At 37.5% G+C, this 12,530-nt stretch overlaps 2 protein-coding genes across 4 annotated transcripts; one reads left to right on the top strand and one right to left on the bottom strand.

The window, feature by feature from the left end:
- Positions 1-1,174: 1,174 nt before the first annotated feature.
- On the bottom strand, positions 1,175-2,230 carry LOC120007252 (uncharacterized mitochondrial protein AtMg00860-like). The gene is made up of 2 exons (XM_038857454.1): positions 2,218-2,230; positions 1,175-1,614 (listed from the first exon to the last, which is right to left on the bottom strand). Exons 1-2 carry the CDS (start codon positions 2,228-2,230, stop codon positions 1,175-1,177), a joined length of 453 nt encoding a protein of 150 aa, XP_038713382.1.
- Positions 2,231-8,984: 6,754 nt separating this feature from the next.
- LOC120007466 (F-box/LRR-repeat protein At3g26922-like) lies at positions 8,985-12,112 on the top strand. 3 transcript variants are annotated; one of them, XM_038857708.1, is made up of 6 exons: positions 8,985-9,177; positions 9,937-10,039; positions 10,156-11,028; positions 11,137-11,280; positions 11,466-11,568; positions 11,651-11,793. In XM_038857708.1, the coding sequence occupies exons 2-6, from the start codon at positions 9,977-9,979 to the stop codon at positions 11,659-11,661; spliced, it is 1,194 nt and encodes a 397-aa protein (XP_038713636.1). In that variant the 5' UTR covers positions 8,985-9,177; positions 9,937-9,976; the 3' UTR covers positions 11,662-11,793. The 3 variants fall into 3 exon arrangements, with proteins under 3 accessions (XP_038713636.1, XP_038713635.1, XP_038713634.1); XM_038857706.1 differs by lacking the exon at positions 11,466-11,568 and having other exon boundaries at positions 8,989-9,177; positions 11,651-12,112; XM_038857707.1 differs by lacking the exons at positions 9,937-10,039; positions 11,466-11,568 and having other exon boundaries at positions 8,988-9,177; positions 11,651-12,112.
- Positions 12,113-12,530: the final 418 nt, after the last annotated feature.

Below are 12,530 nucleotides of genomic sequence, written 5' to 3'. Positions count from 1 at the left end.
ACAGGGCCTTGAATGGAGTCATTCCTGCAACTGTATGATAAGCCGTGTTACAGAAAAATTCAGCCCAAGGCAGAAATTTGAGCCAATGCGCAGGTTATCATGTACAAAACAGTGGAGATACATCTCTAAACAGTGATTCAGAGCTTCCGTTTGCCCGTCCGTTTGGGGATGATAGGCGCTACTCATCGATAGTTTAGTCCCTTGGAGTTTGAATATTTCTTGCCAAAAATTGCTCAAAAACAAAGGATCTCGATCCGTGATGATAGATCGTGGGACCCCATGCAATCGGATGATCTTCTTTACAAAGACAGCAACCACAATAGCACTAGTAAAATGAGTTGATAATGGACAAAAATGAGCATATTTAGTCAAACGATCAATCACTACCAGAAGTGCTACTTTTCCGTCGGAAGCCGGTAGCCCAACAACAAAATCCATAGCTATATCTTCCCACATATTCTCTGGGATTGTCAAAGGTTGTAATAATCCTGTTGGGGCTAATTAGGACGCCTTCATTCGTTGACAAACCATGCATTCGGACACAAACTTGTGAACATCCTTCTTCATGAGTGGCCAAAAAAAACTGGAAGCTAGTCTTTTATAGGTGCGCAAAATTCTAGCAAGTCCTTCAACTGGAGTACAGTGAAATTCTTCAAGTAACTGTTGGCACAAATTGGAAGTTGCCGAGATCACAACTCTATTTTTGAAATAAACCAGACCTTGTTTGAATGAATAGTGAGGAACTGATCCAGGGTTATCGCGAATTGTTTGCTGAAGAGCATCCAAATCAGAAGCCGTCACGTTTTCTTGTAATAGAGTAGGCACAAGATCAAGCCAAGGATGGACAAGGCATGAAAGCTAGTAGTCTCCCATTGCTGCCTAGATAAGGCATATGCGGCTCCATTGTCTTTTCCCGGACAATAGTGAATATCAAAACTATAGCCAAGTAGTTTTGACAACCATTGTTGCAACTTCGGAGTTTGGATGGCCTAATCCATCAACTCTTTTAAACTTCTCTGATCTGTCTTAATTATAAATCGGCCACCCAACAAATACTGTCTCCACTTAGCCACAACCCTTGTGATGGCAAACATTTCCCGATGATAAACTGATGTGGCTTGCATGCAAGATGAAAGTTTGGCACTGTAATACGCGATGGGATGCCCTGCTTGAGTTAACACCGCACCAATCCCTGCCCCGATGCATCAGTTTCAACCGTGAAAGGTAGAGAAAAATTAGGCAGTTCCAAAATTGGAGCTGTGGTCAATGCCTCCTTGAGTTGTGCAAACGCTAACTGAGCCTTCTCTGTCCACACAAAAGCATCCTTTTGTAGAAGATCAGTTAAAGGAGAAGCATTCATAGCATACCTCCTCACAAAACGTCGATAATAGCCCATAAGCCCAAGGAAACCATGAAGTGCCATTACTGTCTGCGGCTGTGACCAATTAACAGTAGTTGTGATCTTGTCTTGATCCATTTGCACCCCCTTACCCGAGACAATATGCCCAAGGTACTCCACGGTCACCTGACCAAATGTACACTTACTACTCTTGGCAATAAACTGATTAGCTGTAGAGCAGTTTCCACATGTTGTAAATGTCAATAGGAGTTTTGCTATAAATCAAAATATCGTTAAAAAAAACTAGAATGAATCGACGTAGAAAGGGTCGAAAGATAGTATTCATAGTAGCTTGGAAAGTAGAGGGAGCATTGGTGAGCCCAAATGGCATCACTAAATACTCATAGTGCCCCTCGTGTGTCTGAAAAGTCGTCTTTGCCACATCCTTTAGCCTAACACGGATTTGGTGATAACTTGCTAATAAATCCAGCTTGGAGAAGATAGTTGCGCCACTAAATTCATCCAAGAGCTCATCTAATGTTGGAATGGGGAATCGATCCCGAATAGTTACTGCATTCAAAGCATAGTAATCGATACAGAAACGCTAGGAGCCATCCTTTTTCTTCACGAAGAGGACCAGCGATGAGAATGGTCTAGTACTAGGCCGAATAATTCCATCTTGTAACATGTCCCAAACCAATCTTTCTATTTTTGTTTTCTATAAGTAGGGGTACTGATAGGGCTTGACATTGACTGGGTTCATCCCTGGAAGTAAATGAATGGCATGGTCGGAGGCTCGAATTGGCGGAAACCCCTGAGGTTTGTTGAATACTTGTTCATACCGACTTAATAACCCAGTCATTTCATGAGCAACTAACTCCTCTCATCCATTAATCGAATGAAATTGCAAGGTCAATTGTAGGCAGGTGCCCACTGTGCCAGAATGAATCAAGCATCGTATGGTATCAACTGCCTTTGGGGTGTCGGTCATAACTGTCTGGAGCCGAATTGGGCTCCCCTACCGATACACTTTAATCGCCTTCTGAACGTAGTCATAAAGAATTGGATTTATTGTGGCCAACCAAGAAACCCCCAAAACTAATTCCGTCCCTTGAATCGGAACCACATACAAATCAGCTGTGAAAGTGGAATTATGAATGCGAATAGGAACATTTCTAATACACCCATCACATTGAAGTTTCTCACCATTGCCTACCATTACGGAAAGACGAGTAACAGCATCAATCGACAAGCCCAGATTCCTAACAATGCTATTCTGCACAAAATTGTGGGTGCTACCCCCATCAACCAAAGTATACAACTGAGTACTTCCTACCTTCGCAATGAATCGGAGAGGCGTAGGATTAGTAGACCTGGTTAAGGCATGATACGAAATAGCTAGTTCTATAGTCTCGCCAGAATATTCTGTTGCGTTTTGGAGCTCTGGGACCTGTAATTCCTCCACTAGTTGCTGATCTGATTGTTCCTCACCTCCCTCAACTGAGTCCGCCATATCCAAATAGAAAAGTTGGCGCCGTGTCGGACAACGATGGCCTGGAACGAATTTAGCATCACAATGATAGCAGGTGTTAAGCTCACGTTTTCGTTGCATTTCTGCTGTCGTTAAATGTTGAACTAGTAAATTTTTAGCAGGTTTCGATGGTGGAGCGGTGACAGTGGTTCGTAAGGGTTGCGGTGGTGGATGAGCAGGGGTGGGTAATAAAGGCCCACGAACTTGAATAGCCGGTCGAAAGTCCAAGCGGGGTGGTACACCCGGTCGGCCAACTTTCTTTAAGGCCTAGAGCTTGGCGTAATGTAAACGGGCCAACTTAATAGCATCAGCAACTGTGGTAGGCTTGCAAATCCGTACATCATGCTGGATATCAACATGTAAACCAGAAAGAAGTAAACTCAGATGGAACGAGTCTGGTAACTGAGGAACCCGATTTAAGAGCAGCTTGAACTAAGACAAAAAGTCGTCAAGAGATCCTATTTGAGTAAGTTTAGCCAGGGCAGAGTCATGATCCTCCAACATAGTCGGTCGAAATCTAGTCTCTAGGGAGCGAGCAAACAGAGTCTATGAAGGAAAAGGCGTCTCCATAGTCGCCCATTGAAACCATTGCCAAGCTGGACCATCCAAATGGTACGAAGCTAGCTCAACCTTATGAGCTTCAGATGTATGGAAAAGATGAAAAAATTGCTCAGCCTTGAAACCCATTCCAGAGGATTATTGCCATGAAAACGAGGAAACTCCAGACTTACAAATCCAGAATTTAAGGCCCCCAATGTGTTGGCCACATATTCCCCACCAAGGTAAGCCAAAACCGCAGACGAAGAAGCGATATTTGTGGGAGGCTCCATAATCGCCTTAGAGCTGCCAAAATCAGTTATGGAAGTGCGAACTAAACGCAAGACTTGTTCGAGTTTACCATCCATGGCGGTGACCCTGTTGGTAAGGTAATTGACAGATTGGTGTTGGGTCTTAAATACTTGAGTCAAATCCACCATTGAAGACTAGAGGGAATCCAACGAAGACTCATGAAGGGCGGAGGCCTCCTGAAGAAGACTAATAGCTTCATCCGAAACCTTGAAACGGGTACCCTCAGTCATGGCAGAGTCAATGAAAGCACCAAATCGGATGAACTGGTACTATATTGATAGAAAGTTAAGGAAATACAAATTTAAGATCGGCATAGCAACCTTTGAAATATAGTGGCAGACAAGCAAGAAAAAAAGAGAGAAGTCTGGAGGGGGAAGAAGAGAGCCAAAACATCAATCATTCCATAACAACCACATTCCCCTCATTCCTTATTTAATCACTTATAGATACGATCCTATCCCTACACGTAATCCTTCAATTTGTTGGGCTTTTTCCTTTCACGCGATACTCTCCTCAACATGCCTCTTCCTTTGTCGCTGTACCAACAGGCTCCACGTCAGCAACTTGCTCCCAAAGATAATCACTCGTTTTGTTCAGTCTAGTATTAGCAGGTGGTCCAATGACAACTGCCTCCCTCCGTATCTTCGAGTCCAGTCACTCACGAATCCTCAACAAGGTTTATATTGCTCCAGTCTGTTAGTGTCAATTATATTGTTGAAAGTCAGTCAGTTTGGTTGAGTCGTTAAACTTCTGTTAAATGTCCGTTAGTCTTTTAGTTGTTAATTCTGTTAAAGTTCGTGGCTGTTATGAACTCTGTTAGTATCTCTATTAGCCAGGACAGCTGTCAATAGCTAATTGGTTACTAAGCTTTTCGGAATCTCCCGCTAGGGTTCTACCTCGATGTTTCACGAGTTGAAAGCTTTTTGGTATGTTTGGCATTTGTTCTTCTATTTTGCAATTTCAAGTAGCAAATCACACTGCTTTTATACATCTTATTGACTATTTGATGCAACTCCCGTGGGAACTGGTCCAGCAACAGCAAAAGACACAGATCTGGAGTCAAGAACAACACTCGATCTCAATGCTTCACGCTCTCGATAACAAAGACAAGATGTGGAAGATAAGAAAACAATATTTCTTAGAAGATAATAAGAACAAGCTACACTACTATAGTAATCTCGTAAGAGACTTCTTTTCCAAATTCTAATCTGCCCAACGGCTACAACGAGAACACTTAAATACCAGATCAAACTACAAGCTTCAGTCAGATAAGAAAATGAGCAGTAAATCTCTAAGAGAACAACGGACAAAAATGAGACTCTTTAAGAGTCACGTGACTTGATCCAAGTCAGCTACAACAATGCTTGGTTGACCATCCTCCACGTCATTGGACTTCAAACTTGCATAAGAATCCACTGCATCACTATTCTTTGCGGATAATATATTCAATGTTTAAGCTGATAATAGGAAGAAAAAGGCGATGCAGATCTGTCCATGTAAAGAAACACAAGGTGGCAACTTTGCTTCAAATTGCATTAATTACTATGTTCATCTTGAATTTGAATAATTTTATTTTTATTCGCTGATTCTATCCTTTTTTTTATTGGTTTTTTGTTATTTTAGAGAAAGAAAGAAAATAATGTAGAGGAGGATAAGATAAGTAAATATCCTACTGACTCCATGTGGATAGCCCGGCAAGCGGTGCTTTTTGAATTCGAGAAGTGTGGAATACCCTCAAATTGTTAATCATCTGAAAATATATTTTAAAATATAAAAACGTGAGCTCGCTAGCCAAGTAGGAAATACAATTTTGAAAACATATATGAAATCTGAGATACATATAGGTATAGTATCTGAAATCTGTTATAGTATTGCCACATGTTGTTCACACATAGAAGCCATTCATAGGTAACACGAAGTGAAAACTCATGAAACTGCATATTCCAATAAAAACCATGATTTTGAATATTCCATGAAAATCCATGAGATCAAATATCTCATATTCACTGTATAAATACTTGTATGAAATCTCAAGTATTCTAGCATACACTATATATCAAAATACCATCTCTTGGTCATGGACAACTCATATCAATCTCTGGCATTTGGGTTGACGGATCAGAAACCAGAGCGATAACAATTCGATAAATCTCGTCATACGTGCATAGACAGCATGAACACTCATTGCACGGCCCAAAGGCTATATGTACTGTAAATGCGGTCCCAAAAACCTCTGTAACCCATGCTCTCTGTCATAAATTGGCATACTTGAATATAAGTGTCACATAGACCAAAAACATTTCATATTAAATCATTCCATAAAATGCTCAAATACCAAGTATAAACCAGCTCGTAAAACATCAGTGTTCAAGCTTTTTCAAACCATGTTTTCGAGCAAATGTTTATCATATAAGAAAATTATCTTCAAATACTGGTATTAGCCATAAACTTTATTGGAAACATCCATACAGTGAACAAAAAGAGTTTAGGTATCAATCACCTTTAATAAAATTATGCCTATTTTCCCAGACTCTTTCCTCAATAATGCACTTTCTTGTTTTCCTATCCAATAAACTGCTTCCGGGACAAGTTAGTTGATGCCTCTCAGAAATCCTCCAAGTAGAATCAGGTTGAACATGTATTCGGCCTTAGCTTTTATCCTAGACCTTACTCATTTAAAAACAAAACCGAAACAGGGATTAGTTAGTCCCACCCATTCTGGAACATGGACTGAAACTTAAACCCTTGTTATCCGACAACCTCAAGTAAAGCATCATACATGCTTTGAAGTTTAACTATCAGAATTCTACAATTGCAGAGCCCATATTTGTCTTGTATGATAAACTGGAGTGGTAATTACCCCGATTAAACCTTCTTTAGTAGATTTGGGTTAATTTCTTGAGAAGAATCCTTGCCAAAACTCTCCAACTCAACTCTCTCGTTCTCGTACCCACTCATCTCTCTGTTTCTCGTCCGTCACCGAAATAAGGAGAAGGAAGTCCTATTCTTTTCTTTTTTTTTTCCCATTTTTGTTTTACTTGTTGCTATAAATACAAAGAGGAGAGGCGGTGGTATTTGCTTTATCCATTTCACCTTTTTGTTTCTTTTTTTTTTTCCTTTCCTCATATAAATCCCATACTACTTCAATTACCCATTTACCACCACTAAAATTACTATCCCTAATATGCCCTTTCATTTGTTTCCTCTAATTAATCCATACTAAATGTTAGTAATTAAAACAAATTTAGTCGGGATGTTACAACCTAAATATAAGACTGTCTGTAAAATATGGAACAATTATAGATAACTTATCAAAAAACACCTCTACATTTTACTGAATATGAATAATAATTCCTTAAATCTAGGGAATTACTATTCACTTCTCTAAAAATAAAATATTATTTCTCTCTCCTCTGTATACATTCTCTCTCGTACTGTCACACATCCTCTCTTAACGCATCCTCTCTCTCCTCACTTTCTTCACACAACTCTGCATACTATCTCATACCATCACAGAGCTCTGCATACTCTCACATATCTTGCTCGTTGATACATTCATCTCAGTTTGAGACACCGGGTTCCAGTCATCGGAGAAATTTCCGGGTTTCAAAGAGGGCATTATGAACTTTTTCGTAACATGTTGATGTTCTGCTAGGGATGGCAACGGGTCGGGTACCCTTCCATTTATAAAATACCAAAACCGTTTCCATTTAATATACTCTATACCAAAACCGTTCCAAAACCATTTAAAAAACCATTTAAATTTCCAAAACCGAAACCTTTCCATAACCGTTTATCATCGGGTACCCATTTACCATTTAACTTTTTATTTTTTATTTTTTTATTTGAAGATTATATTAATATAAATTAATATTGAGTATGATTTATATTAATTATGATTTTATAATTCAAATTAGTATAATTTATAGTTTTATTAGTATGCTTCCATAAATATATACGTTTTAATATGCTTTATCATGTTATAATTTAATATCCTAGTAGTATATCTTTACAGATGATTTATAATATTATTACTATAATGAATCTTTTTATTAAACGGTTCGGGTACCCTAAACCCAACACCAAAAACCAAACCCGACCCTAAAACATGACGGGTTTGAAAACAAAAACCAAAACCGTTTCCAAAACCTATAGGATCGGTTTTCGGGTTTTAAACGGACCGGGTACCCTATGAATAGTACTCGGATCGGTTTTTTTTGCCATCTCTATGTTCTGCCCACAGGGAAGGAATTTTCGGTTGTCAAATTCACTATACAATCTCGTTGATCTCTCTCATATCAAAAACTTACATCACCCACTCACACACATGAGACATCAAAAAGAGGTGATCTGGTTCTCTCCACAAAAAAAGGGATAATTAATATTAAATATTGTGATATTATTTTAATAAATTAGAGAATATGATAGATAATTTGATATTGTGTTTGTTGAATAAGGAATCTGTAACATAAGAGAAAATGACATTTTGTCTGTATTTTAATGGATCTATTAAACTAAACTGCTGCGGATGCTCTTTGGCCATACATGTGGCTACATGTGGCTCTAGGTGAAGTGTTTGATACTTTGATTCAATGAAGACTGAATGCCCGTTTGATAAAGTTTTTTTACAAACATTTATATTACGTACTAGTATAAGTGCTTGTATCTATCCAAATAACATTTTATGTGCACGTAATTCAAGGGATTTTGTGGAGTATTATTATGGCTTTTTTGGAATGCTACAAAAACCAAGCATTTTAGTAGCATTTACCTAACATTTGTCTATTTTGTCCTTATTAATAAGTATTAAAAAAATTTATAAATAAATAAATAAATTAATTAGCTATTAGAACAAAATAATTATTTTTTTTAATAAATTAATTATCTTTATTTTTTTTAATTAATTATCTTTATTTTATAAATTAATTTTTATTTTTAAATACATTTATATATCTTTATCACAACTAAAATGCATGATACCCTTACAAATAATTTGTCACAATATGCTACATAACATAATTGTTACCAGTAAAAGTTGAACCAAACAATACCAAACATTCATACAACATATCTATTACTAAAATTATTCAGTATTTCTGCTACCATTATTTCTACTAGCATATCTACTATTTTACAAAATACTTTATTAAACTAGGCATCACTTACCCCGTTAAATTTAATATATATTATAAATAATCTACCATTATCTTGACCATCGATTTAGATTTTTGAATGAATGGCCAAGATTGTAGGACAAACCTAAAACACTAAAATAAATCTCTGCCCCTCTGTATCTCTCGCCGACTCTCTCACAGTATTTACACCATCGTCGAATCGCGCTCTCACGGTCTCTCAGCGTCGCAGACTTGCAGTTCTCTCACGTCTCTGCCTCTCACTCTCTATCACAGTCGCACAGCCACTCTCTACTGCCTCACTCCGTCTCTGAATCTCAAACCAGGTTCTTCTTCAGTGGCCTCTTCAAGTCTAGATCTTTTGTTAATTTCGGCTTGGTTAGGTCTTATGCTTGAGTAATTGATTTCAATCTCATGTTGATTTGTTAGTTGGGCTTCGTTAGGTCTTATTCTTGATTAACTGATTTCAATATCATGTTAAAGCCATGACTCATGAGAATAAAGAAAGAAATTTTGGCCCAGTTGTAAACTACACACATAACCGATCAAAACCGATATATATTGTAAACTACAATCTCTAAAATTTCAAAAGAACAAAATATAATTTGACTTTTGTGTGTTAGACTCGTATTCACATTACAGGGCCATGAATTGTGAACTGCATCCTATAACAGGCACATAGCTGCACGGGATCAAATTTCGGTGAACGCAGCTATAACTTACCCCTTTCAGCTATGAGTTTGAATATTTTTGGAATTTCTAGCTAGTTTAGGGTTCTGCCTCACGTTTTTTGTCCCAAGTTCAAATGAGATAAAGCGGCTCGAGAAGAGCCCAGACCTAAAGCTAACATGATATAGCCCTAACATGATATAGCCCTAACATGATATAGCCCAAACATGATATAGCCCAATTGAGACATTGTAGAATAAGCTAAACTTCTCTTAATATCTTTTTGAGCAAGAGCTAAAGGAGCTCCTAATAGTACTGTAACATATTAAGGCTATTAAATCCATAACATAAGTAATCCTAATAGTACTGTAACATATTAAGGCTATTAAATCCATAACATAAACTATTCTTTGCAGATAATATAGCTGTCAGATAATATTTTCAGCTATACAAACAATGTTTAAGTTGATAATGAGAAGAAAAAGGCGATGCAGATATGCCCATGTAAAGAGACACAAGGTGGCAACTTTGCATCAAATTGCATTAATTACTGTGTTCATATTGAATTTGAATAATTTTATTATTTTTATTCACTGATTCTATGCTGTTTTTTTATTGGTTTTATCTTATTTTAGAGAAAGAAAGAAAATAATGTAGAGGAGGATAAGATAAGTAAACTGCCAGATGACGTATTGGTGTTCATTCTGTCTTTCATGACAATGAAAGAAGCAGCTAGGACCAGTGTCCTTTCACGTCGGTGGCGCAAAGTGTGGGCTTTTATTCCTTCCTTGAACTTTGACGCTCCAAATAAGCTAGACCAGGAAGTATCACTATATGCAAACCCAAGAGGATTGAAATTGGTTCATGCTGCAAGACTTAGACATATAAATTGGATAAATCGTGTCTTGGAGTCATATCAGGGTTCTACTATTGATAAATTCAGGGTTCAATTTGATTTGGATGAAAATAATAAACATGATCTCGATAGATGGGTGAACTTTGCAAGTGAAAAGAAAGTCAAAGAGTTGGTGATGGACTTAAATAAGGTTGGTGGCATTTCTCAGGACCATAAGTACACCTTCCCTCTATTCTGCAACAGTGTAAGAAGGCTTCCTGATTTTAGTTCCCTGAGAACTCTCCTGCTAAAAGGCGTAAATGTGAGTGGAGATGGTATTGATTACTTGTTATCTTCTTGCATGTATCTTGGACAATTATATGTATTAGGTTCTATGTCTCTTGTCGATCTTAAAGTGGATGGTCAATCACTTAGCTTGAAGCATTTGAAGATAAAGTATTGCAGGAATTTGGAAAGCATATATATTTCCGCGACAAATCTGTTGTCATTCAAATATTCTGGTCGACCTCAAGTCTCTTTTGGGAATGTCCCCAACCTTGTTGAATTACGTTGTGGGGATAAATATGGTGAATATATTACGTGGAACTTTTTACAGCTTCGAAATATTGCCTTTCAACTAGAGACACTTACGCTCAATGTATATCATGTCCAGGTAAGCACGTTAAACTATGCCTAGCTAATGATGTCCTCTTTCCTATGTTGATTGAATTAAAGAGTTCTCATTTGTGTTTTTCTTGTACATGTCTGTGTTGTTATTTAGGAAACGTCAGTTGTCTACTTTCCTGTGTTGACACACCTCAAGAAATTGAGATTGTTTGTTGTGTCAGATGATGACGAGAGACTTCTTGCTTTAGCTTCCTCCTTGATAGAGGCATCTCCCTCCTTGCATAAATTTGTACTAGTGGTGAGTGTTATAGTTTTTGTTTGAGACAATATTGGTGTTTAAGGACACTTGTTCTTTTATAATTAAGTTGTCTTAAGTTTAAAAAGGCCCATTATTGTTCATCTCTAGCATGTTCAACAACGTTGCTTTGATAAATGGAAAAGCATGGCATGAAAGTATCGTGTTAGTTGAGTTTTTAGGTCCAGGAACTTATGTTGGACCATGGTTGGAGTCTCCACCAAAATGCCACGAGACTTTGCCTTATGCTTGGGGTCCAAGTGTCTGTGGTTTACCTGTGCAAAACCACAGGTTCCCCCACTATTATTTTTATTTACTTAGATCTCACTTAAAGAAAGCAAGCAAGCTATAACTTAGTTTGTTCTTGATGCAGGTACTGTCTAATCATTGCTTGCCTTATTCTAGGGCAAGGGGAAGTGTAGAGAAGGCCCCAAAATGTCCTCACCAATGTCTTAAAGTGGTGGAACTTGTTGGCTTTGTGGGGCGTACAATGGAGATCGAAATGATCACATATTTCATTGAGAATGCTGTCATGCTCGAGGAAATTATCGTTGATCCTGTAGTAAAATATATGTTACTACCATTTAAGAGAAAGCCAATGATAGACTTGTATGCGGAGCGGCTAAAGGCTGCTGGTGAAAGGGCAGTGCAGCTCAAATCTGAATTTCCCAAATTAGTGCTTCGTAATATTTTATATTCTTAGCTACATATTTTCATCATTTTAGATGGAAAATCTTTCATTTTGGGATATTTATTATTTGGGATATTTATTATTTACCTGGAAAACGCAATTAATGTATTGTTTTGCTCTTTTTATCCAGTGATGGTTGACTGAGATGGAAAATCTTTCATTTTTGGGATATTTATTGAAATGCAAATTGGTTTGCGTGTTTCGTTTTGTTCTTTTTCATCCAGTGATTATTGCATGTTGTTCGTAAATGAGTTGATCGTTGTTGTAAATTCAAAACTAGCTAACCGATAATTGCTCTTTCTCTGGAAATCCCTAGTAAGACATATATGTCTCATAAGAAATTTGCTCATAAATTCTTATTTAATAAAACCAAAAATTGGTTCTTACTTTAGTTTTATTTATTCTGGACTTCACTTTTTGAATGTATCATTCTTCCTCTTCAATCTTTCTCTTCTTTTCTCTCGGCTTCTCTCTTCTTTTCAGTTTTTCTATCTCGTTTCGATCTCATTCCTACTTTTTGTGTTTATAAAGACCTCATGTTCTTGTCATCTTAATTCATCTT

Source organism: Tripterygium wilfordii, chromosome 10 (genome assembly GCF_013401445.1).
Source record: "Tripterygium wilfordii isolate XIE 37 chromosome 10, ASM1340144v1, whole genome shotgun sequence".
Classification (NCBI taxonomy): domain Eukaryota; kingdom Viridiplantae; phylum Streptophyta; class Magnoliopsida; order Celastrales; family Celastraceae; genus Tripterygium; species Tripterygium wilfordii.
This window is presented reverse-complemented; position numbering and strand designations above follow the sequence as displayed.

Excerpts from the sequence above, each read along its gene's own strand:
- LOC120007466 (XM_038857706.1), top strand. The coding sequence starts at position 9,977 with ATGTTTAAGTTGATAATGAGAAGAAAAAGGCGATGCAGATATGCCCAT. Across the intron at positions 10,040-10,155 it reads CCCATGTAAAGAGACACAAG|AGAAAGAAAGAAAATAATGT; the intron begins GTGGCAACTTTG and ends ATCTTATTTTAG. Across the intron at positions 11,281-11,650 it reads TGCATAAATTTGTACTAGTG|GTACTGTCTAATCATTGCTT; the intron begins GTGAGTGTTATA and ends TTCTTGATGCAG.